At 47.1% G+C, this 24,399-nt stretch overlaps 1 protein-coding gene across 12 annotated transcripts in view; it reads left to right on the top strand.

Moving 5' to 3' along the window:
• Nucleotides 1-2,612: 2,612 nt before the first annotated feature.
• MSI2 (musashi RNA binding protein 2) overlaps nucleotides 2,613-24,399 on the top strand; it is a 372,867-nt gene continuing 351,080 nt past the window's right edge. For 6 of the 12 annotated variants that reach the window (XR_012130677.1, XM_037003867.2, XM_073235397.1 and 3 more), the window contains exons 1-5: nucleotides 2,616-2,757; nucleotides 3,051-3,091; nucleotides 3,420-3,501; nucleotides 4,211-4,295; nucleotides 8,065-8,106. Coding sequence is in view for 11 of the 12 variants with exons in the window: in XM_037003867.2 (XP_036859762.1) it covers nucleotides 2,696-2,757; nucleotides 3,051-3,091; nucleotides 3,420-3,501; nucleotides 4,211-4,295; nucleotides 8,065-8,106 (312 nt within the window). In the remaining variant the exon portion in view is untranslated. Of the gene's footprint in view, nucleotides 2,758-3,050; nucleotides 3,092-3,419; nucleotides 3,502-4,210; nucleotides 4,296-8,064; nucleotides 8,107-24,399 lie in introns of all 12 variants that reach the window. The other 6 variants (XM_037003865.2, XM_037003863.2, XM_073235396.1 and 3 more) reach the window with 3 other exon arrangements.

Here is a 24,399-nt window from a genome sequence, read left to right as displayed (position 1 = left end):
AATTCCCTCACCCAGGGGCTATACTGAGTGAGTGACTTGGAAAAGAAATGAGGAGTAACAATACACCATTACAAATAACAAAGTGCAGAGGGGCAGCAAGAGTGAATTTTTTGGGACAATGAAACCGTTCTGCATCTTGGTTATGGTGGTAGTTAACTTGACTCTATGCCTTTGTCCAAACTCATAAAATTATAGACCAAAAGAGGAAATGTTACTGCATATAACTTAAAAATAAATAAAAAATCTGTAGTCATGTATTTACCATCTAGATCTCTCTCAGACACTGACTTTATCATTGCAGTGCTAGCTCCTCACAGGATTTTAATTCAGTTCTGTGTCAGCTGTGTGGGGCTACATGAGGAGACAAGGGCACTCCACTCTCACCTGGTGAAGGACAGAATAAATCTGCATGCAGCAGAGCCACAGGGCGTGGGACTGATGGCCGGAGGCCCTGTTAGGAACTGACTTGGGGGTGGGGGGTAGGGTGCAGCCTGGTGAACTTGGTTCCTCTAGGGCTCTGATGTGAAACGAAGGGGTTGGATCAGGAAAGGCCTTTCTACCTCGGATAGTCTGTGGTTCTAGGGTGAAAACCTCAACAAAGTCCAATTAGCGCTGTTGTCTGCATTTTGTTATTGAGATTAGTCATAATAAACAACTATTATAATAACAACCGGCTCTTCAACAGAAGAGACCCCAAATGATTTGGGAAGCAGCTTGGAGTGACAGAACATGCTTGAGTTTATAGTTTAAAGAGCTTGCTAAAAATCGTGTTAAGTGATGATTGATAATAAGCACAATTCATATAGGTTTTCAAGAAAGAAAAGGGGATTTTTTATAATTGTTCACTTCAATCCCTCCCCACACCCCATCAATACCTGACAGGGAGGAATTATTCCAATTTAGGAGACAGAGATTAAGAATCGGGTCACCCAATGATTTGGCTGGTATTGGGATTTCCCAAATAGTCAACTTTTCCAAGACCCACAGTGGCTTCAGTTCAGTTTTGGTGTTGAGTGTATTCCATTGTGTCCTAATCCTATGAAAATTAATGGAAAAGTGTTAATTGGACATTAATTCATGCTTAACATTAATCTGAGTGTTTGATGAACCACAGCTTTATGTTGCCCCTCATGCCATATTAACTCAACTTACTGTAATAAATTAAGGATAAAATTATCCTTATTGTTTTAAAGACCCCATAAAATGAATCCAGCCTGAATTTGGCCAGCCTGAAATCTGTTGGAGAAGTGTGGGATGCGTCTGGGAAACTACAAACGTCGTGTTTTGGAGTTTTCAGTGCGAGAAAGGATGAAATCAGTTACCTACTATGTGTTTGGGCCTGTGGGGCGTCAACTGCTCGTTAGGTGGAGGGGTTGGCGCGTCTGAAGCCTTCTGCTACCCAGCTACCTCTTCAGATTGGAAGGGTTGCGGGGTGGGTGGTCTTGGGTTATTTCAATCTCATGCATTTCATTATCTCAGCATATAAATAGTAAAAATATATAACGGAGGGTCAGGGAGGGGTTTCCCGAAATAACCACCTTTCCCAGTCTTTCCAGAGACGTTCCAAAACTATTTCTCACTATATACAAAAATTTGTTTTGAACCCCCATCATTTGACCTTGACTCCTATAAACCTGTTTTATTATATTTTTAAACGCTGTATGATTAACGCGGAAACCCTTTCTTCAGCAATTTCTCACCACTGGAATCGTGTCAGTTTCTCAAAGTTCCAAAATAACCTTTCCCGGGCACGGATTCGTACCTCTGCCGGGGAAGGGCGGGGAGCGGCGCAAGACGTGCCGGTGTGGAGCGAGAGCCAGAGAGAACTTGCAGCGCGAAAGGAAAATAAAACTTGAAGCTGGTGTTTGTGCGGGAAGGTTTCCGAAATCCTGAAGCCCCCGATCCTGGGGGTCTCGGAGGCCGTCGAGAGAGCCAGGGTTTGGGTTTGATCCCGACGTCCTTGACCTAAATTTCTGCGCGGTGGCTGGAAAAAGAGCGCAGAGCCGGGAGGGCGGCGGGAGCCATCCCCGGATCCCGGCGGCCGGGGCGGACGAACTTGAATGGAGAGGCCGAACTAGAAGGGGTGGGGGGCGGCTTCTCCTGTGCCCGAGCGGAGCGCGGTGGCGAGCTCCCCACGCCTACCCCTCCCCCGATCCACCCGCCCCCCGCAGCCCATGTGATCCAGGGAAGTCGGGGTGCGTGCCCCCTCGCCCCGCCGGCCAGGAGGCGGGGCCCCTCCGCCGCCGAGCTCGCGCACCGCCCCCGCGGGTCCGGCCGCGGGGGGCCGACTATGCGCGCGCGGGCAGGCGGGGGCCGCACCGGGTGCGTGACGTCACCGGCATTGGTTACACGACGTTCTAGAACTCCGCCCCACGTGCGCCGGGGAGGCGGGGGAGGAGGAGGAGGAGGAGGAGATGGGGGTGGGGAGGGGAGGGGGAGAGGTGGGGATGGGCCGGGGGGGCGGGGGGGGGGGGTGTGCGCGCCGCGGGGCTGAGCTCCGCCGAGCCCACGTGTGACGGCTCTCGCTGCTGCCCCGGCGCCGCCGCTCTCAGAGAGATTCGGAGGAGCCCGGGCGGGGGGGAGGAGGAGGGGCAGGAGGGAGCGGGAGATCTCGGAGCTCGGAGCCGGCCGCCGCTCCGCTCCGGTCGCTGTGGGGCTCGGTTTCTTGGGGGTGGGGGGGCGGGGGGGCTCAGTTATGGAGGCAAATGGGAGCCAAGGCACCTCGGGCAGCGCCAACGACTCCCAGCACGACCCCGGGTAAGTTTCCAGCTGCTGCCCACCGCGCCGCCTCGGGCTCGCTCTCCTTGCAGCGGCGGGGACGGCGGTGCGCGGAGCCGGGCATCTCCCGCGCCCCCCCGCCCCTTCCGTGCGCCCCCCCCTTGGAAGTTACACACCTTTGGATTGCATTTCGCCAACACCTTCTCCCCTACCCCACCTCCCGGCTCTCGCTCGCTCGCTCCCCCCCGCTTTCCTTTTAGCTTTTGTAAGTTACACGTCAAAATGGCCGATCTGACATCGGTGCTCACTTCTGTTATGTTTTCTCCCTCTAGTAAAATGTTTATCGGTGGACTGAGCTGGCAGACCTCACCAGGTAAGGGAGGGAGGGGGGGACCCAGGCGTCCCCCCCTTCTTGGCTTCTTTATTGCTCTTTGTTATCCCGGTGTAGGTGCCCCCCCCCGCCATTGGCTCCCCACTTCTCCTGTGCAAGGTTATTTTTTTTAATAGCAAATCCTTTCTGAGCCCTCTACGCGACCTCTGTTGCTGAATTTCCCCCGCGTGTGCAAAAAATGCAAAAACAAAACAGAATAACAACAGAAAACTACTTTTGGTTTTTGTCCTTGATCAAAATTTGCATTGCTTTTTTTTTTCCACACCTTCTTCCCTCCCCCCCCCCCATCTTTCTCTTTCTCTCTCTACAGATAGCCTTAGAGACTATTTTAGCAAATTTGGAGAAATTAGAGAATGTATGGTCATGAGAGATCCCACTACGAAACGCTCCAGGTAAAGCATTCCCTTCTGGATTTTGTCTTTATTTTAGAAAAGTTTGTGTTATTTTTGGAGGTGTCTTCGGAAGTAGCTAAGCCGATTTAGAATGGGGCTCAGGCATGTGGCTGGTTTCGAACGTCGCTCCATTCCACCGTCCCCCATAACCCCAAAGGTGGTGTTAATTGAGGCTGAACTCTGGAAAAAAAGATGCCCATCTCCCCGCTTTAGGTCATTTTCCCGTCGCTTCTTTTTCTCCTGTTTAGAATGACATTCAGCTTCAGTCACTTTCCACAGTGTTTTTTTTTTTTTTAAATGTATGCTTTCCCCTACACTGCCAGCTCCCCAAACTCTTAAGCCCCTCTTAGAAAGCTGGATGAATCTCTTCTCAGTGCCGGATTTTCTTCGGAATAAAACAAAGCGTTAAGGAAGGGAAGGGAGGAGGAGGAGAGGAAACTGAGGTGGCGAAAGAGTGGAGACACCAGCATTTTCCAAGTTACCTCCACCAGCCCTGCCCCCCCCCCCACTTCCCCTAGAAATCTTGGTGTGTTTTCTTGCGAGGTGGAGGGCTGTGTGGGAACTGGATGGGAATTGGGGGAGGGCAGGCGGGAGAGGGGGGTGTGCGGGGCAACTTTTGCTCTCCATTCTGCAGGAGGGCTCACTCCTTGTTGCTCTCAGTGGTGTCACATTTTCTTGTTTGTTTTTCTCCTTCTTTGTCTCATTTCAGAGGCTTCGGTTTCGTCACGTTCGCAGACCCAGCAAGTGTAGATAAAGTATTAGGTCAGCCCCACCATGAGTTAGATTCCAAGACGGTAGGTTGCTGTTCGTCGTCGTCGTCGTTGTTTGCCCCGTTTGAGGACCGATCTGAGCCTTGACAGCCCTATTTAAAGGGACAGTGCCTTCTTTTGCTTCTGTGCTGAGAACTGGGCACTTTTGGGCAGAGCTTGCGAGTTGGCTGTAAAGTTTGCTGCAGTGGCTGGGTTTGGGGTTTGCTTTTTTAGAGCCTGTCCCACTGCAGCTCCAGATGCTGCCAAGGCACGCTTGGGGGAAGGGGTCGCCTTGAAGAGAGGCTATCTTCCCGGCCAAGGGACACTGCGAAGAAACTCCACCACAGAGCAAAGGCAACTTTTCTTTGTCAGCCGAGCACAGCAGGCATTACCAACTGTGGCTGCGGGAGTTGGCTATTAGAAGGCATAGCCTGCTTCAGGGCCCAGGGGGACGGGGTGGGGAGGAGGCAAGGGGCCGCTAATCACAGGTCCAGGCAACAGGTTCCTCTTGGGGGCACTTGGGATTTGGAATGTTTGTGAGAAGGGAAGGAGACCTCCTAGAGCCAAGCAGTGCATCCGGGCGTGACTCCAGAGGGAGGCTGCTGTGGAGCCTCAATCTAAGGCTGATAAGCCCCTGGTTTTCGAAGTGATTTTTTTTTTCCATTTCTTTCTCAGATCCTATATTTTGAGTATGGGTACTTTTATAGCATTAGAAGATTTTGAAGTCCAGTGTTGGGGTGGGGTAAAGTCTCTACGTAGAGGTCAAAAGAGTAAGGGAAGAAAGAGTATCAGTATATAATAATGCATTTAATTGGGGGGCAGTTACGGCATTTTATTTAGACCCCTGTGTTGGCTTTGTGGCTCGCCCTCCTTCTCTTCTGTCTCCCAGCCTTTCTCCATGGTTTTTACACATCCCACAGAACAGGGGCCCTGAGGTGACACTGGGCTGCACTGCTGGATTGCATGGGAGTTCACTTCTCTGCGGTGGGGTAGTGGGACAAGGCAAGGGATCAGGTTCTATTTCCAGCGTGGGCAAGCTCTGGGCCTCAGTTTCCTCTTCTGTAAAATGAAGGAGTGAAACAAGGTAATCACTCAAGCCACTTTTGGCTTTAACATTAAGTGGAAAAGAAGAAAAGAAAAACCTGGCTGCACTTGAACTGATGTTGTAAATACACCCTCTTTCTCTAATCAGAGATCAGGTGCATGCCCCTTACTCCCCCCCCACCCCCAAAAGACCTTGCGCGATCGAAGTTGCTTTCTTAATTATACTGGATTTGTCATAGCTTGCAGCCAGCCTTTATGTACTTTTAGGTAATTTAATTTGAGGGATGATCATTTGTAGGGTGATAATGGGTGTCTGAAAAAATTTTTTCTCCCTGACATTTTGGTTAGACATTTCTAAAAGTTAGTAAAATTTAAGAGGCAAATATTTCAAGATGAATTCAGGAATGTATTATCCACCCATTCTCCCCATCCTGGGTAGGAGAAACATTATTTGTTTATTTTTGGTGGCTGGTGGGTCATATCCCTCAGTATAAGGGGCAAAGACTGCAGTTTCCCCCCGTCCCCCCAACATTGTTTGTAGACTTTTTTCGGTCACTATTATTAGTGTAACCTAGCTTTTGACTTTGTTTCAACGTTCAGTGCAGGAGGCAGAAGCGGTTGGTTTATTGACATGGAAACGAGAGGCCGTTACCTTAAAAGCTTTGTTTAGGTAACGGCCATTCACATCCAAAATAGTACCCTAGTCTTTCCTAGAGGATTTGTAGCTACAGTAAGTAGAGCTGTACCTAACTAACTAATGTTTTAATTTGGGTAGTAATCTTTTTTGTTTGTTTAAAAATAATAGTTGACAGGGACGTGCAAAAGGTTGGGATTTGCCATACTTACCTTGACCTGTTCTCTCTTTCCGAGATCTCAGTATGTAAACCCAGCACACGGAAGAACTCTTACTGTGGTTTTAACACGCAATTACCAAAACCCATGAAACTGGAATTCTGAATTGGCTTTGAGTTTTGTAATGGTCGATGTATGTTTTTAGTGTTCCACTTCCTTTAATGCTCCCTACCCGCTTCAGCTCCTGGCCTCTCCCTCCACGTGTCCCTTACCTTTTACCCTACAACAAGGTGACTTACTGCAATTGTGTGCTGGTCAGATTAAAAAAAAAAGTACTCTGTTTTTATGAAGAGTGTTTATAAAAAGACGTTTCTGTCTTACGTTTGGTCAACAGCATGGAAAATCCACACCTGTTGTATTTCTCTTGTAGACAGCTTTAGTCAGTGCTGAATACACCTGTAGATGCAGTAATGTTAATCTTGATGAGAGGATAGTGTCCTAGATTGGAGATTTTTGTCTATCGTAGTTTTTGAAAAATAATCTCTCATTTCTCAGGTGATATAAAGGTAGAAAACATGCTGCAGACTTTTATTAGGTCTTTAAACTGCCTTAATAAAAGTGGTAAATCTTTGTATGTCTTCCTGGCTGGGGTCCTAAGGGATTTTAAGTCTGGGAACAAGAGCTATCTACGGTGTGCCGCCCACCACCTCTGCTTTTTCCCAAAGCATTGCTCCCCCCCACCTCCGCCCCGTGCATGACAGAACTGAAAACAAGGTTCAGATTTACATTTTAAAAGAGGAAATTTTAATATGAAAGCCAAAGCCTATAAATAAATAACTCGTAGCAATATTCATGCCCCACTCTCTGTGATGAATTTTACCTGAAGATTGGTGACATTTAGAAATTAATGAAAACCAACAATGGGAATTTTTTTTATTACTTCTTTCCCCATTTTTTCTGTCCAACAACTTTTCCTCCCTCAAATCAGCCTATTAGGTTCAGATGCTTCTGTGAGTATTGTTTTGAGTTTTAACGCTTACCCCTGATTGAGAATCCTGTGTTCTGCCCGCATCTCATCTGGGATAAAGGATGTTTTTCCCTTCTGATTGGGGTTAGGGTAGGAGGAGTACCCTAACTGTCAACTAGATTCTGACTTATTTTTTCATTATTATTTTCACCCTCATAGATTTTTATCCCCTATGATTTTTGCGATACAGGTGAATTTACCTTATGTGTTTCTTTTTACTTTATTTATTTATTTTTTTAAGAATCAAGTCAGGCTCTGTGGTTTTTAACACCAGCTTTCTCTTGAGGCATAACTACAGAATAAACTACCTTTTTTAGAGTAATCTTAGGTAACTTTACTTTTGCCAAAATGAGTGAATTAATTATAATAGAGCATTGTGTTGATGTCTATGGGGTATTTTTGGATGTTGCTGACTTTTAAGAATTTTGGAATCCCCTTCCCCACCTGTGTTGTTTAGTTATCATTTGGGACAAGAACTACCATCCAGTCACTTACTGCTGGAAGATTCCTACATTTATTTTTCAAGTTAGGATTTTTTTTCAATGATAATGTTCCCACTTTTTCTCCCAGCCACTCATCACAAATTAGAAGCAGGTACCATTTAATATTCAGTGTCTGTGGAAGAGAAGCCCTTACCTAAATAAGAACACATGAGATCTTGTTTCTTTAAAGCATCACATATTAAAGTACATGGTAGGAGAGGTGGGGAGGGGAGGGCAAAAAAAAAAATACATGATAGGACATTTCAGAAGGACTAGCTTTGTTACATTTTGAGAAGGACAAGTGAAGTTTGGGTCAAAGTGTAAGGAACTTATGAGTTGCCCAAGAAGTTACTAAAAGCTGGGTTATAAGCCTGAGAAATGAGTGATTAATAATTAGGTGATTAATCATAATTTTGTTTCTCTCTTCAAAGTATTGCAGTTAACTCCTGCTTTTCCCTTTTTTTTCCAGATTGACCCCAAAGTTGCATTTCCCCGTCGAGCGCAACCGAAGGTAAGTAGGAAAGTCAGTAACAGGATTTTGGCACTCAGAGATGGTTGCCAAGATTTCAAGTTTGAAACAGAGCACTGGTAATGAAGCGTTGAAACCTGGTGCCTTTTCGGGTTCCTTCAGGGTATCAGTATGTGGCTGTGAAAGTCCAAGCTGGGCAAGGGGCTCTGGGGCATAACCTCAGGTCTGCAAGTCAGCCATCCTGTAGTGGGTTTCAACCATCCAACAGGGGGCAGGGACAAGCTGATTCTTAGTGAGAGGACGTAGCTCTGTCTGTTGCAACATTTATGCAGATACTCTACTTATTTTTAAAGCATTGCTGAAATCGTATCAGGAAAAGTTGGGAATTTCCTGGAGAATACTCTTTTGAGGCCTTACAATTTAAGAGTTTTGGGGGAGGAGTGGAATTTTAGTAAGCAGCTTGTACTTTTTTGGGAAAACAGCTCCGTAGACCCTTGAAGCCCTAAATCTGGCAGGAAGTAGTGGATGTCTGGCTTCAGGTTGGTTGCATAAATCAGGGCACACTTGAAACCGACATTGCTACTGCTTTATGCCCCGGTATCCAGGCAAAGACATTCTGGAAATGTTGTAACCTTGTTGGAGTGGCATTACAAGATTTGCCTAAAGGTTTTCACCGTGCTTGCCAGGTGTGGGTATGAGAATGCAGCTTCATGAAGCCCAAGGTGAAATTTAAAGAGCTTATGGCTTACCTGATAAATGTTCGCTCTTCATTTACACTCTTTCCTTCCCTATATAACATTGGAAGAAAGACTTTTTCTGCATCTTGTGTTGTTGGCACGCTTCTAGGGAAAGGGGAGAAGGTGCAGCTTTTAGTTGTGGGTCATAAAGGGGAAAATGGGCTGTGGCTTTAGCAAATTCAGTTTGTTTCTCTAAGCACGGTCTCCCAGAAGTGGAAGCTTTTAATTGTGTAAAGGGAGGAATGGTTTTGCACATTAATGAAGAAAAAGTTGGCATTTGTGGGTGATGTTTTGAGAATGTCAGGGCTGGAGCCTGCCATGCAATTCTTTCCTTCTTTATTTCTTTGAAGGAAATATAAATCTTTTAAGTAAATATAATGAAATACTTTCTTAAGGCATTTTTTTTCTAATGCTGAAGCACATAATAGGAATTAATGAACCAAAGAGGTTAGATGATTTCTGTGCTGAGCACAAATTTTGGGACTGTCTTAACTGTTTAAAGGTTGCTTTCCAAACTGTGTGTGATCCTTGACATTTCAGAAGGCTTCCAGAATTAGCAGTATTTCCTGGGTTTGGAAGAAGTGCTATTTCTTCCATAAGTGTGAATCTTCAAATTTCCAGGTTAGTCATTTGATCACCCAGAACTAGGATCAGGTTACCCTAGAGGAAACTGGAAAAATCCCTGACTTGGTCAAACCATGCATGGGTTTGACCTGTTTTCTCTTCCCCCTTGCTTGCCTGCCCCTTCCCCCAAAACTATTTTTTTTAATTGTAAACCAGGAAGGCAGTATTTCATTTTAATATACTCTGGCATTTGGTTTTTCAGTGATCTGTTGAACTTGAAAACAAGGCACATTATTTCTTGAATGTGTCAAAGTGTGCACCTTCCCTCCCCCACCCTGCCATCCCCAACCCAGAGTCTGGAACATTTCAGGTGGATTGTCAGACTTATAGATGTGAGCCTAGCATTGAACTGGTTGGGTTAGGACATCTTTCCATGGGATTCTAGGGGTTTCATAGCACCTTACTTTTTATGACACACTTTCCAAAGGACTCTCCTATCCATTACCTCTGTCGGAGTCCCAGGTCCTGCGACAGTGAGCAAATCACCTTCTCCCAGTCTCAGTTTGCTCACCTGTAAAACAGGAGTGATAAGGGTGGCTCCCTCAGAAGGTTGTTTTGAAGAATAAAAGAGCCTGGCCAGGGTGAGGGCCTTATAACTCACTGTCATCACCCCCACCTTATTATTATTATTATTGTTGTTATTTTCAAGCTCAGCAGCCTGGGTTTGGATCCTGGCTGTACTGCTCATTAGCTGTATGAGTTTGGGCAAATCATTTAACTTCCCTGAACCTCAGTTTCCCCATCTCATTGAGTTTTTTTGCAGATTAAAGAATTTAATAAAGGTAAAGTGCTTAAAAAAGACCTGGCTCATTGTAATACTGTACGTGTTACCTGATGTTTTTATTGTTATTTTTGTCAGGCCCTCACACTTGTCTTGTGAGAGGTCTGGGAATGATGATAATGATATTAATTGAACTTACATGCCAGGCTTCATCGTTAGGGATATTACATGTATTGACTCACTCACTCTTCGCCTCTGCCCTATGAAGTGGATATTAGTGTTCTGTTTTGTGAGGAAACTGAGGAATAAGGGGGTTGAGAAGTGGTGTAAGAGACAGCCTAGGTACCCCGGCCCCAGAGCTGGGCCATGTGCCAGCGTGCTGTCCTGTGTGTGGATGGAGGGGTACCTGCCCTTCTCTTATGGAAGAGCAGGCAGCTCAGAGCAGTCATCAGGCTGTGAGGAGTGACTGCAGCCAGTGTCTCAGGACTGTGGAGTTCCATGGTTGGGTGATTGGTCCAACCCCTGTGATGTCATCCCTGCTGTGTGACACTGTCCCGTAGAGTCTCTCCATTCGGCCCTTGGGGCATCCTTTCAGATGGTCCTGGGCTTGCTGAACTCCAGAGAAACAGCTGGGGGGTTGGTGGTGGGGGGGCGTTGGGCCAGGGCAGAGAGAAAGTGCCTTGCTTGTCAACAGTTTTCTGGTAGATTTTGAGCCTGGCCACGGGAATTTCAAAATGAAGTTACTGTTGGAGGCCAAAACCAGGCTGGCAGGAGTTTAGAACTTTAAATCAAGCCCTTCTTACTTATTGGTTATCTTCCTTTGGTAAAACTTCTGTGTATGTGTTAGGGTCTCAGTGCACCTGTGTGCGCGTTCAGGTCCTACCCCCCTGTGGACTGTGCAAGGAGTTTGTAATGATAGGTCAGCATGTGTGTCAGTTAAAATTCATTTCTCTGCTTTCTGGCTGTTCTTCCTTGCTAACACTCGCCAGAGAAATACTCCATGGAGGTGTTAAAACAAGACTAGTGGGAAGAAACTGTAACTTAGTATATGAAAGAAACTCCGTGACAGTGAAGAGCAGATTTCCTATTAGTACTGTCATAATATTCTTTAATGTATCATATAAATAAAAATCTGTTTTGACCAGAATTTTAATGAGCGACCGAAGGAAGGTTTTGAATCCTGTGGTTCATTTATCCCCCTTTGCAATGTAAATGTTCACATCTCAAGTGAAGTATAATGGAGCTTTATTAACTAGTCGAGGGGCGACTCTTTGGAGACTAGTGGCCGTTAATTAGTGAAGTACATTTTGATCAGAAGAAGATAGGTTCTTCTGTATCTTCCTATTTGGTTGATTACTTCATTTTGTAAAATATGAAAGAGTTTCTCCTCCTCTATCTTTTAAAATATTAAAATGGGCGTGCTACTCTAAAAAGATGACTTAATTCGAAGGCGTTGGAGAAATGGGGATGACTGGGATCAATCATTCTTATGTTGGTCCCTTTGGGTGGAAAGTGCTGGCTGCCTGGAAGAGTTTCACTGGAATTTGTGGGTTCTTTTTCTTGTGTGGAGAAACTAGGAGACTGCCTAGCATCTTGTGGCAAGAGTGAGTCTGGGCATAACTCAACATCCTGCCCTAATTATCCTTGTGTTTAATGAAGTGTTCCCTGCTCCCCCAGTTGCCATTTTCCTCAAGTTTTGGAGACCAGCATTGTATCTATTGATCAAGGGAGATCTCATTTTCTTCATTTGCCTTCAGTCGGAACTGGGTGACCATGGGCAAGTCACCCAAGTCCGTCCAAGTCTCAGTTTCCCCCGCTTTAAAACAGGGATGGGGTAATGCCCAATGTGGAGTTGTTTTCAAGATGAATGCAAAATTCTTTGCCTAGAGCCTGGCACAAAGTAGCAAGTGTCTGCTGATATTATTATTATAGGATTTTTTCTGTGGAAAAAGACAAATTATCATGGTGAAAATGATCTAAACAAAATCTTAATTGGAATGTAAGCCCCCTGACGACAAGGGAGCTGTGGATGCGTGACATTCAGGAGCTGGTGAACACATAAATCGAACCCAGCCTACCTTGTTCACGGCGGTTTTGCCGCCTGGCACCCAGGGAAGTTGTGACAGTTGCCCCAGGTCTCACAGCTAAGTTGTGGTAAGGTTGAGTTAGAAGCCAGGTGTTCCTGTTCCTGTCTGGTCCACTGATGAGGCTCCAGGCCCTGGAAGGTTCTCTGTGAAGCACGCATCCAGATGGGTGCAGTGCAGCACAAGCGTTTTGCACACGCTCCTCCTGTTCCGCAGGAGCGGTTTCTCGGCAGCTTCTCAAGGGCAAGGGGTGAGTTTCCGACATCTGGCCTGCCCCCGCTGCCGTGGGTCAGGCCGTTCTAGCGTCTTGCCATCTTGGATGATCTGCAGCTGTCATCTCGGCAGCCACAGATAACTGGTCTGCTGGTGGGTTTCTGGTCCCCAGCAGGGATGTGGTGGTGCGCCTGCAGCCCCTGTCCACAAGGGTGAGGATCCTGGGCAATTAGTGGCTTCGTGTCCCTCCTGTTGAGGAGTGTGGCTCCTTCCTGCCTTCCAGTCAGCAGCAGGTGTCAGCTTAGGAGGAGGGGGACCTCGTCCTACAAATGTCCTTCCTCTGGATTTTGCCTCTCCTCACATGTTTTCGTTTCAATGTTAAGGTCAGTTTACTGAGACGCCGGAGCTCCTGTGTTCTATGGGAAATGCTTTTGGCAGACAGGTGAGACCCCTCTGTCCCCTGGGAAGAGGGGAGGAGGAAGGTACTCCTTAGGAAACAGTCGGCTGTCTTGGGGCCCCTTGAGAACGGCATCCATTCTTCATGCCTTTTGTATTTTTAAACTTGAATGTTCTCCGGCTGTCTGGAGAACACAAAAGGGAGGTGTAGTTCGTTTCCATTCTCTTATTTGGTGTGTTCATTTAATATGAGCTGTTTGACTGTTTTTAACTGCTGGTTCTGTGTGTGCATCCACTTTTGGGGGGATTCAGGAAACCCTCAGTGCCTTCCTGATGCCCACTACACAAAGTCTAAATTTCTTAGCCTGGCAGCTGAGGTCCTTCAAGGTCGGTACAGGGCTGGGGGGTGGCAGTTGTCTTCTTCTAGTTCATTTCATGACTTGTCTGAGTTCAAACCTTTCTCTGTATAGCTGTCCTTTTGTGGAACCCCTTCTGCACCTCCCTCCTCTCTTTATCATACAAAACACACCCCTCTTTCAAAGCCCTGCTTAGTTGTTGCCTTTTCCACGAAGCTGTCCCTGCTCCTTCTTGGATGTAATACTTTTTCCTCTGGATTTCCATAGCACTTTACCTTTTCTTTGGTTTTGGCCCTTCCAACAGTAATAAATAAGCAAAAACTTAGTGACACATCCATTTATTCACTGAACATTACTGAGCACTTATTATGTGCCAGACACTGTGGGCAGTTCTGGGTAAGTGTGGAGAGTGAGACAAAGTCCCTGCCCTCACTGGGCTTTCACTCTAGTGGAGCCAGAAAACAGTGAGCAAATGAACAAGTAAATAACATGCTGTCAGCTGTGAAAACCAAAGCAGGGCAAGAGTGATGGTTGGCGGGGAAGAGGACAGACCGTATTTTAATAAATTCAGTTGCCACTTTCAGCATTCCGTAATTATTTACCAGGTTTCTGCTCAGTGCACTGGGGACTGTGGTAGGCACTTTTTCCAAGTTTTGTGGTTATTTAGATTTGTGCCTTATTGCCTCCACTGGACAATAAATTCTAAGGGCACAAGCATATTTCACTAATTAAAGAAAAAAGTCTTTAACTTTTAATACTGCTCTTTGCACACTATCAACCTCCCTTTAGGTAGAATGAATGCAGAATGACGGAGACACAGTTCTTGTCTTCGAGAGTCTTACCTTCAGGTGGGGAGGAGAGGTGTTACCTGTGACCCAGAGACGGTGGGAAAGGCACAGTAAGAGAGGTGGGAGCTGCACTTAGAGGCAGGAAGAGCTGAGGTAGCTTTCTGGAGGAGCTGGTCTTTGCCCCAGATCCTGAAGAACAGAAAGGAGGGAAGAATGGCAGGAATGCAGTTCTTCCTACCAGGGGAGGAGAGATCAGAGTGTGCGGCTGAAGTAAAGGGTGTGTGCGGCCGAGTGCCCTAGTGCCCTGGGAGGAGAGGAGGTTGGTGACAGGTTGTGAAAGGCCTTGAATGCCAGGCAAAGCAAACCAGTCTGTGCTTTATTTGGCAGATGCTGGGGAACCTGCTGTGTGTGTGCAGGATCACGGGGATGCTCCATATGATGTTCTGAGCTCTTTTGGACCAGTGTAGAAGCTGGGGTCCCTGTCAGAACTCTGCCTGACGCAATTTCATGGAGACCTTCCCACCCTGGACGTGGGCCATCAGCGTCATTCCTACCCTGTACTCTGGCTGTAGGCCCTTCTTTAGGAGCCATGTTCTTGGCACATGCCACCCCTGTTCTTTGGCGTATGTGGCAGCTACAGAGAGCTCTGCCCTTCTCTTGTTTCTACTTTCCCTGTCCCTTTTCTCTTTACCTCCTTCACAAGGGACTGTGATATACAGAGAATTCCAGAGTTCTCTACTTTGTTCTTGTCTAAGCTATGGTGACGTTATCATGTATTGGCAGCTGTCACATCTCGGTATGGAAATCACAGATTGTCTATATGACACCAATGTGTGTGCCCTGTGGCTCAGAGCAGCTTCACCTGTGACTTCATAGATAGTGTCCGCTTGGGGTCACCTTTGGCTGAGTGGCTGCTGGTATGAGGGACGTGAGTTTTCAGTCATGACCTCTGCTTCTTTATGATTGAGAGGCATGAGCAAGGGTGCTCTTGAGACTCAGCACCCTGTGGTACATTATGGCCATAGCCCAGGATGGTGGACCCTGCTGGGGAAGATCTACCCTGGAGCCCCAAATCCACAGGGTGTCCCCATTCTCCCTCTCTTTCAAGGGTATATGACATCAAGCTCCCAACGTCTGGGAAGTCATTCTCAGGATGGGTGCCTGGCTGCTCTCCTCATTTATTTTATTTTGAGACCTTGAAAAATCAGGAAGAAAAACCCAGCTCAGAATAATGGCTGTCACGTACTGTGAGTCAGTGTGTTCGAGGTACCATATGAGGCCTCCACATACTTAATCTCTAATTTAGTCCTTAACAGTAGCCCTTTGCAGTAGTTGGTATTATTCCCATTTGACAGATGGGTAAACTGAGGTCTAGGGAAGGTAGGCAGCTTTCCTAGGGCCATGGAACTAGTGAGCTTCAGGGCTGGTCTTTGGGCCGAAGTCTGTCTGAATCCCAAGTCCTTGCTTCCTTAACCACTATGCCCTACTGCATCCAACATGAGTGGGTAGACTGGACTCTTTAACTTTGTCTGACTGCCATAAAATGCTTAGGCTGAGGAACAGAATTTGCTATAGTCTGGCCAGGCAGCCTCAGGTTAGTTGCTAGTGTCTGTTTTCTAAGAATCTGTTTAACACAGTTAAATGTCACCTAACTAGCTATGGAATGTTGGACAAAACACTTAATGGTTTTGTGCTTCCATTTCTTCATCTGTTAAATAGGGGTTTTAACAGTACCTACATCCTGGAATCGTTCAAGGGAGAAAAGGGGTTAATGCATAGGAAGGGCCTAGGGTGATGCCTGCTCATAGTGGGTCCAGGGTAAGCATCTTGTTCCCAGAGGTGGCCCTGCCTAGATCATAGGAGGGCCTTCCCTAGCGGCTGCGGGCTGGTACTGTGGGCCCTTCCTAGGGGCGGTGGATAGAACAGCACGTAGAGATTTGGGAAAATCTGGTGTCAGTGGCTTGGCCTGCTTCTGGCGCCCTGCCTCTTGAAGGGGGGCTAGCATCTTTTATCTAGGGGATGCTTAGTGGGCATTGGGAATGCAGCCCCTTTCCCTGTCTGATGCCTGTGATTTTGCTGCCTCTGAGAGTGAAGTCCTAGGGAGCAAGTAGGGGACAGTGAAGACGCTGCTATGTGAGGTCTCCCTGTGAGCTTCTCTCCCCCAGGCCTGGTCTTTATCTGCCTGGGGTAGTTCTACCAATGACTGATCTGAAAGCATCACATTCATTTATTTGTCACTGACTGTGACAGGCAAGTTAATGCTAATGGATTCTTTTTTTAGCCTGTTGTCTGGGATGAGTTTCTCCCCAGTGTCCTGAAATCTAAGGCATTAGGGAATGTGTAACTTTTATGGTAGGGGAGGATTTAAAAGATAAATAGGGTTTTGTGTGCAAGGGCCTTAAATTTAGGTTAGGGGTGAGAGCAGCCAAGGAGGGGCATGTTGGGTGAGCCCAGAATCTTCTTTTAAAGAAATCCATTCAGTGTTCTAAATTGCTGCTTCTGTTTCAATTATGTGACAATTTCAAGGGTTTAGAAAAGTCTAATAAAATGGTCTTGATGATGCATTCTGGGGAGAGACTGCTTTAGAAGATCCAGGAGAATAAATTCCTTGGGGTCAAGAGATTCGCGTTCCTGCTACCTCGGGCCTCCTTTCCTCTGGGTTTTTACATTTTTATTGTTTTGAAGGGCAGAAAACGGCATTGGAATGTATTCAGGGCTTCATCCGTATCTTCTACCGAAATGAATTATTCTCTTTGGGCAATTGCAAATAGACGGGCCCCTGCGATCACTAGGTGTTTTGTTTGTTTTTTTTAAACTGGCATGTTGTAAATGACTTTCAGAGCATGGTTTGTGTGTGTACCAAAAAGAAGAAACTGGAAGGGAATGAGCAGAGAAGCCCTCTTGCAAGTTTTTTTTTCCTTCAATCAAAGCTTCTGATAGTTTCCCAAAGAACAGAAGTTTACTATGGAAGCTGGCTTTGGGCTGCTTGCAGGAACAGAGTGCAGAAAGGCCCAGTGTAGCAAAATGTGATGCTGAGTGACATTAATGAGGTGACCGCTCTGGTGGGAGGGAGGCAAGGAACCAGTGAAGTAGCAGTTCCCATGACTTCCTCTCAGCTGAGTTTGCCTCCTGCACGCTTGCCTGGGTCCTGTTGTGTTCCTACGTGCGCATACTTTGTTTCCTAAGTCTTCTGATGCAAGTTCTAACACCAAACCCTGCTCAGCTGGCTGTGATACTCTCCACCCTGGAGAGGCCGTGTGTGGCAGGTTCTCAGCTACTGAAAAGTAAAGTTTAAACTGAGAGGCATTTTCTTTTACCTTCCTGGTCCGGGCTGGAGCCTGGGTGGGTGGCTGGGTGCTGTTGGAACACCAAAGCCAAGAGTGTGATATAGGAAGTCAACGTTCTCATCTCTGACATGGATTCCAGGGAAGCAGGAAGAGAAAACCGGTTGGCATATAGCTTTCTTTTTATGCAAAGGTCCTTACCTGATAACATTTTATAGTGATAGCATAAATGGAACATTGCAACAACTGCTTCTTAAATATTTGAGTGCCTTGGGGAGTATTCGGTATTTCCATGTTGTTCCTGTGCAAGAATTTCCAGTTACTCAAGAAAAGCTGCAACATATCCGGTAGATTATCTGGTAAGGAGGTGAGAAACCTGGGTATTGCTACCTTACCATGTAGAACCTTGGGAATACCGAGCTCTGTTGTCAGCCTCTTTCAGAAGTGAGGCTGGTCTCTTCCATACATATCATTCCTCATTGTGACATTGGAGTGTGCATTCTAAATAGTAATGGACAAATGTTTCAAAAACTGCTGTGAGATCTTAAGAAAAAAGCTGGATGGGGCCTGGAGTGGGGTAGGGTGGGTGGAAATAAGAGTGTGTATTTATTGATTCATGCCTGGTTTATTTTTTATCCCTTTTAGCTCAATTCCCTTTGGGCTATCTCTCAAATATGTCATTTTTGGAGCTAACAAACAAGGATGTTTAAACTTACACACATAAAACTTAATAAAAACCAGCCAGTAGGTTTCCTGTCTCTTTTACCTGGGGAAAAAGGATCAAATTAGGATGCTTGAACCTAGGAAAAAAAGGGGCTGTGAATCTCCACAAGACTGCTGCATGTATATGTTTCCTCTCCTGTTTTCAAAGCAGATAATTGGTTTTAGTAAGAACTTCTGACTTGATTAGGGGGCCCTTAGGAAATTAAAGTGTGTTTGAATTTCACAAGTATAATTTTAATTACACAAATTTTGCGTTTTTCACTAGGGAGCCAGGTTCAGAACTTGTTTTCCTATACTAATAGGGTAGTAAAGCTGATTATGGCAGAATGCCTTGCTTAAATTGCTTTGAAAATAAAAATCCATGGATCTGATCATTGTTTTTCCCCATAGTACACAATGTTCATGTTAATGTCCACCATGTTCCCATATCCTTGTTGAAAGTGTTCTTTCACTGGATCCATACAGCTGTAGAACTGAGTGACATAGTTGGGTGTGTGTGTGGGGGGGTATCTCATTATGAATTTTTCCTCTGCACTTGCTGAAAGAATTCAATTAAAGTACTTTTGAGCTCAAGTCCTGCCTGGGCAGCTTGTGTTTGGCACACTGCCACATTAGCATGTTGTGATTGCCTTTATCACCACATCACCCTGTTTGCTCAAAGCCTGTGCATTCGCTGCATTAGCAGCCTTTGCTGCTCCTCTCCAGCAGGACCCCAGTGGATTGGAGCAGAGGGTGCTGTGGAAACACCTGAGTTCTTCCCCAAGCTGTAAAGAGATGATAGAGGAGGACGAGCAGACCCCCTGGGCATGGCAGGAGAAGGACTGATTGTCCTAATGGGAAATGCCCGTTTTCCGGGCTATCCAGACAAACCCCCAAGTGTCGGGGAAGTGCTTTGTGGGTCTAAACTCAGGCATCCTTCAACATCTCACCATGTGCAGGGGCTTTAACAGCTACCTAGGGGCAGCTCCTTGGGCCCTCTGAGCTCCTGTCTCATATTGATGGGAGAGCTTGAAAAGAACAGTTATTCACAATGTAGAAATCATGAAACCAGCTTGTGAATGAGCTGGTGTCATACAGGCTGGGGCCTGGAAACATGGGAAAATAAAGCTCTGAATGTAGGCCCGCTCCTGCCCTGTCTCCCAATCCCCATTTAATGAGTGACTTGATTATTTTCTGTTAGGGTGGTATATAGCTTAGTGTTTAGGAGTATGGATTCTGAAACCAGGCTATCTAAGTTTGAATCCTTCCTCTGCTACTTACCAGCTGTGAGGCTTTGAACAACTTACCTGGATGTTCTGGGCCTTAGTTTTGTCATCTGTAAAATGGAAGAGATAATAATCTCTTTCATGGGCTTGTTGTGAGGATTACATGACTGATACATGAAGGGCTTAGAACGGCGTCTGAGTTACAGTATTGTTAAGAAGAGTGATGTCCTGTGGCAGGTTTGGCAAGATGCTGTCTGCCTTACACTTGGACGATTGTTGAACAGTACTGCCGTCTGCTGCCTTGCATAGTTTTTTCTTATGTAATTGAAGAGTTTACACATGCGTGTGTGTGTATGTGTGTGAACATATATGACTTAGGTGGAGTTGCAGTGTCACTTGGATTCAGACAAAAGTGCATGTGCTATATGGAAGGAAGTATGATGTCTGGTGGGAGCACAGCCTTTGGGCTCAGAGGGACCTAGTTTGAATCTTGGTGCTGCCACTAACTCTGTGACCTTTGGAAGGTGTCTAGACCCTTCTGAGCTTCAATTCTGCACCTTAAAAATGGGGGTAATAAGAGCTATGGATATGAAATGAGACACTAAAGAAGGCACCTCTTGTATGGTTGACACTTAGAACATGTTCATTCCTTCCTCCTTAACCAGGACATTTTTTTCCCTCCCGGAATCTTGAAAATGAGAAAGATACGAAGTGTTTTGCTCTTGCTGGAGATGAGAATACTTGACGTTAAATCCTTAAAGGGCCAGAGAGCAGCCCCTAACGAGGGTGTCGTTATTCTTCATCTGCACACAGAAGGACTGTCTTAGGGGCTTCATCTCACAGCACAAATTTTCAGTGGCAGGGAAATAATTTTATTTAGTCAGGAACCGTAGCTGTGTCCACAAGCCTTTGAAGGTGGGTTTGCTCCTTTGACACTTGGTGGTAACCAGAAGCACAGGGCTGGATGTGAAGAGGTTTGGGGGATGCTTAGAAAGGAAGCAGTGTGCCTGGGAAATGAGATTCCTGATAATGCATGAGGGAGAACCTTGGGGCGGGTGATACGTGTTACTGTCTCATAGAACCTTCTACCTGGGGACATGGACCATTAGGTCCTGATCTGCAAACATGTGAGCCCCGTTGTATGAGCGGGAATACGTTTGACTGAGCTCCAGGAAATGCCCACATTTCCCAGCCACTGGCTTGCTGTCGCCCTGACCATCTGCTCCACTGTCAGGGTGGGGCAAGCCCCCAGATGCCTTAAGATATCTGCAGTGTGTGGGTCTGTGTCTCCTTGCTCATTTCCAAATCGGTCCCCTCCACTTCATGTCCAGGTGCCGCTGGGAACAAGGAGCAAGATGATGACTGTAAATGGGTGCTGGACAGGGTAGGGTGTGTGTGCCTGTTAATGTGTAGGGGATGGAAAAGGGTGGCTGGGAGGAGGGAAATAGTGGTAGATTACATTGACTAATTATAGGGAATAAGCCATATTTGCTGCTCCATTAAGTGATCGCTAGGCTATGAAGCAGTTTATTGTAATTAATGCAGAAACAGCAAATAAGTGTTGGGTTTGGAGTAGAGGGTCTCCTGGCACCCCCTCACCATTCGATGCTGTGCGCCCACTGCCCCCCTTCATTATCCTTTGAGGTAGAGTCTTGGGAGACAGAGCCTCCTCTGAGGGACTGAGGTGTGTAGTCTTTGACCACTTTTCTGCTGGTTTATTTTGACAGATAAGGAGGGTCTCTTGCCTGATCTCCTTCAGAATCTTCTGTAGGGGTTTTTCGTGTTTTCTCAGGATGAAGGAGGAGGGACAAACTCATGGCATCATTGCTATTCTGGCCACAGCCATTTTAATTTCAGCACATGAAAGTGGCAGGTTACACACCCAAGTCCATCGAGTTATGGGCCGTGCGGGGTTGTGATTGCTTTCCTTGATGATTTCTTGTTCAAATCAGCGGTGCTCTTAATTTTCCAGATGAAGTAAAAAGAAAATTGGAGACTCCCCTCCCGCCCTGTGTCTCTCCATCCAAGGTTTTCTGAGCATGACTCTGATTTGGAGGGCTAATATTAATTAGGAGCCAGTTTAGACCTTGGTGGCTTGATGAGGAGTTTCAACTATTATGGCAGTGTGGCTCCTTTTGGTGCGCGCCTGCTTTTTGTGAAAGTTCCTGGGCTGAAAAGCCAAAGGAATAATTATACAGAGAGAAAGACGCGAGGGGCTGACTCCTAAAGAAAAGCAAGAGATTCCTCAGGATCTTCAGGGAGGAACAGGACAAGAGAGTAGGGCGTTTGTCCTGAGGAAGGTCTGCGTCCGTCCATACACTCCTGCCCGGCAGCATGGGGCCCAGCTTGCTGCCACTGCTCTTTGCCTCAGTTTCCTTTTCTGTAAGTGAAGGTCCTTTCTTTGACTTCCTAAGAGAAGCACGGTGTATTTCCTTAGTTTCCACGTTGGGCGATGCTTGAGTTTCTCTGAGGCAAGGCGTCCTCAGGGCCAGGCCACAGGTCTCAGCTTCATTTTGGGCCGAGCCTCAGGATCCTTGCTTCCAAGCTCTCCCAGCTGACTGGGTGTTTTTGGGGAGGGTGGCTGAAAGGACAAGGACAGGGAGGGCCGGTGAGCTCTGCTGCACAGTTAGTGCACAGCAGACCTGGAGAGGAAGTGACCTGCTCTCTTCAGGTGGGATTGTGTTAGGGGTCCTTCTTCTCGGCCTGTGGGTTTGGGTGGTTTGGCAGGATGGTTGGGGGTAGGGGAAGGGTGGCTGACCATGGATGTACTGGGAGAGACCCAGCTTCTATGCTGATTAGCTGAGTGTGACCTCGGGCAGTTTGCTTTGCAGCTCCATGCCTCAGTTTCACCATCTGTAGACTGAGGAAGAATGAGGGTGTATGTGGTGGGAAGCAGCAGTGCTCAGGTTTTCAGAGAACTGGCATAGGAGGCAGGTAGTTGTAGGGTTTTCATTTTGGTCTAATAATTTCCTAGCTGCATGGTCTCGGGAAGCTGCCTTAGCTTTGGGAGTCCTCAATTTCCCCATCTGTGAAGTGGGATAACATTAATATTATTATCTGCCTGACAGTGTTGTTGCGAGGACTGCATGTGAGCAGCGTTCATGGAGTATTAGCTCCATGCCTGGGAGGGGTCAGTCCTTGATACATGGGAACTGCTTTTACTTTTTAACAGCTTTATAGGGGTCTGGCTGAAGGTTCCTGAGACATTGTCCAAGGCGAGGAGCTGAAGAAAACATTTGAGCTGTGCAGATTGACTTTCTGATTTGGGCAGAGCTTCCCACAGAGGGAGATTTGCACTCAAGGAAACGAGGCCTGCCTGAAGCATGTCTGTGGTCTGCAGTTAGGGGAGGAGTGTCCCTGGCAATGACCCGGCACTGTGGCTGGAGAAGGGGTCAGCGCTGCAGAAGGCATGCACTCTGGCTGCCCCATGAGCCCTCGGGGGCTGAGGGAGGTCTGCATCCTGAGCTGGAGGCTGTAGCTGCCGTGGTACCAGACACAGCTTCACGGGGATGGGGTGGGCCCTGGGGACTTGGGTCTCCCCTTACATGACATGTTAGCCACTTTGCTGCAGGAGAAGAGGAGTGGGGAGAAGAGGACCAATCACCAAGTGATGTGGGGACTCATGTGTTTTTGGAAACCCATGTCTGGTACTATCTGAAATTCAAAAGCCTTTCATGACTGAGGCAGAGCCTATCAAAGACTGTTGACAATTTCAGAATGTTCTTAAGCAAAGTTCTGTCTTTTGGTTGCTTTTTCTCCCGCTCTTCTCCCTGCACCCCTTGGTGAAATGGTGTAAAATGGGCATGAGCCCCTGTGTCTCATGCCCTGTATGTGCGGCAGGAATCTCTGAAGGAGGGGCAGGCCCATGTCCTTTTCAGCCACTGCTGACATGGCACCGTGGATACAGTGCTGTGTGGCCAGCAGGCTCCCATCAGCTGTGTCTCGGCATCCTTTTCAGGGGCAGGCCTGAGTAGGTGTTGGAGTTGGGAAAAGGCCTAAGAGGTGTTGTTATACTCTTGTCATACTCTTGAAGGGAAGTTGGGAAGCATCCTGCAAGAGGGGAGAAAGGGATATTTGTGAACGAGCACAACTCAGGCCTATATTGGACAAATGGTGCTCTGAGGCCCTGCCCTCTGGCCGCTCCCATGCTGGCAAGGAGGCTGGTGTATCAAGTGTGCTGGTATGAGGACAGCAGCCATGCTTGTCTGTGCCCTACACAGGAGGGACCCAGAGGAGAGAGCGAGCAGGGCAGGCCTCAGCAGAGGCCCCCTGGGAGCTTAATCTTGAGAGAGGGGCAGTCCTCCAGTCGGGGGAACTGTGGGAGCACTTAGGCAACTTGGCTTTTGGGAGGTGTGGCAGGTTGCTCCTAATGGACCACAATGCAGGGTGAAAGATCAATTCACTCACCACCAAGCAGATGTCTGGAGCTCCTTTCCTGAGCCAGGCCCAAAGCCGGGGAGTCGGGGGTACAGCTGTGATGAGGATGACCCCATCCCTGCATTTGTATTTGGCAGATGCACAACTTATTGTAGGATCCATTGTTAGAGTACCATTACCATAAATAGTATAAAAATATATGGGGTATTTCAGGAAGAGTCATGGAGAAGCCAGGTCTCCTGCAGGGTTTTGGGAAGGCTTCCTGGTACAGTGAGGCTGAACTTGAAGGGTGAGTCTAAGTGTGAAGTGGGGACGCAGGGTCAGGGTGCCTTCCATGTGCTAGAAAGGAGGGAGCAGGGAGGAGGGAGGTGAGGGGTTGGGCTGGGCTGTGTGCTCCAGGATTGGGTTGTTTATTCTTATCCTACGAGGGTCGGGAACCCACTTAATGGTTTAAGGAAGGGTGGGAGATAATCAGTTTCAAGTTTTGAAAAGATCACTCTGGCTATCTATACGGAGCATGGCTTGTGGGACCTCCGGCCGCTCGCTGTAGCGGGATCTGCATGAGGGCAGATGGTGGGTCTGACTCAGTTCTGGGGTGGGGGTGGGGCAGGTGGATGGATTTGAGGTGTGTTTGAATCGGAGCAACAGCTTGGTGATTTGGTTTGCTGAGTGGGAGGTGTTAAAGGTGAGAGTTAAGTTGGTCTTGTTGCCTGTGTGGACAGAACCCCCCAGCTCCACCACGGTGAGATTGGGAACGTTGGTGTCTGTGGGACACATGGGCAGGGCAGATGTACCTGGCTCAGGGGGTTGAATTTAACTCTTTGGCT

This window comes from Manis javanica, chromosome 4 (assembly GCF_040802235.1).
Source record: "Manis javanica isolate MJ-LG chromosome 4, MJ_LKY, whole genome shotgun sequence".
NCBI lineage: Eukaryota > Metazoa > Chordata > Mammalia > Pholidota > Manidae > Manis > Manis javanica.
Note: the sequence above shows the minus strand (reverse complement) of the source record. Positions and strands in the feature narration are given on the sequence as shown.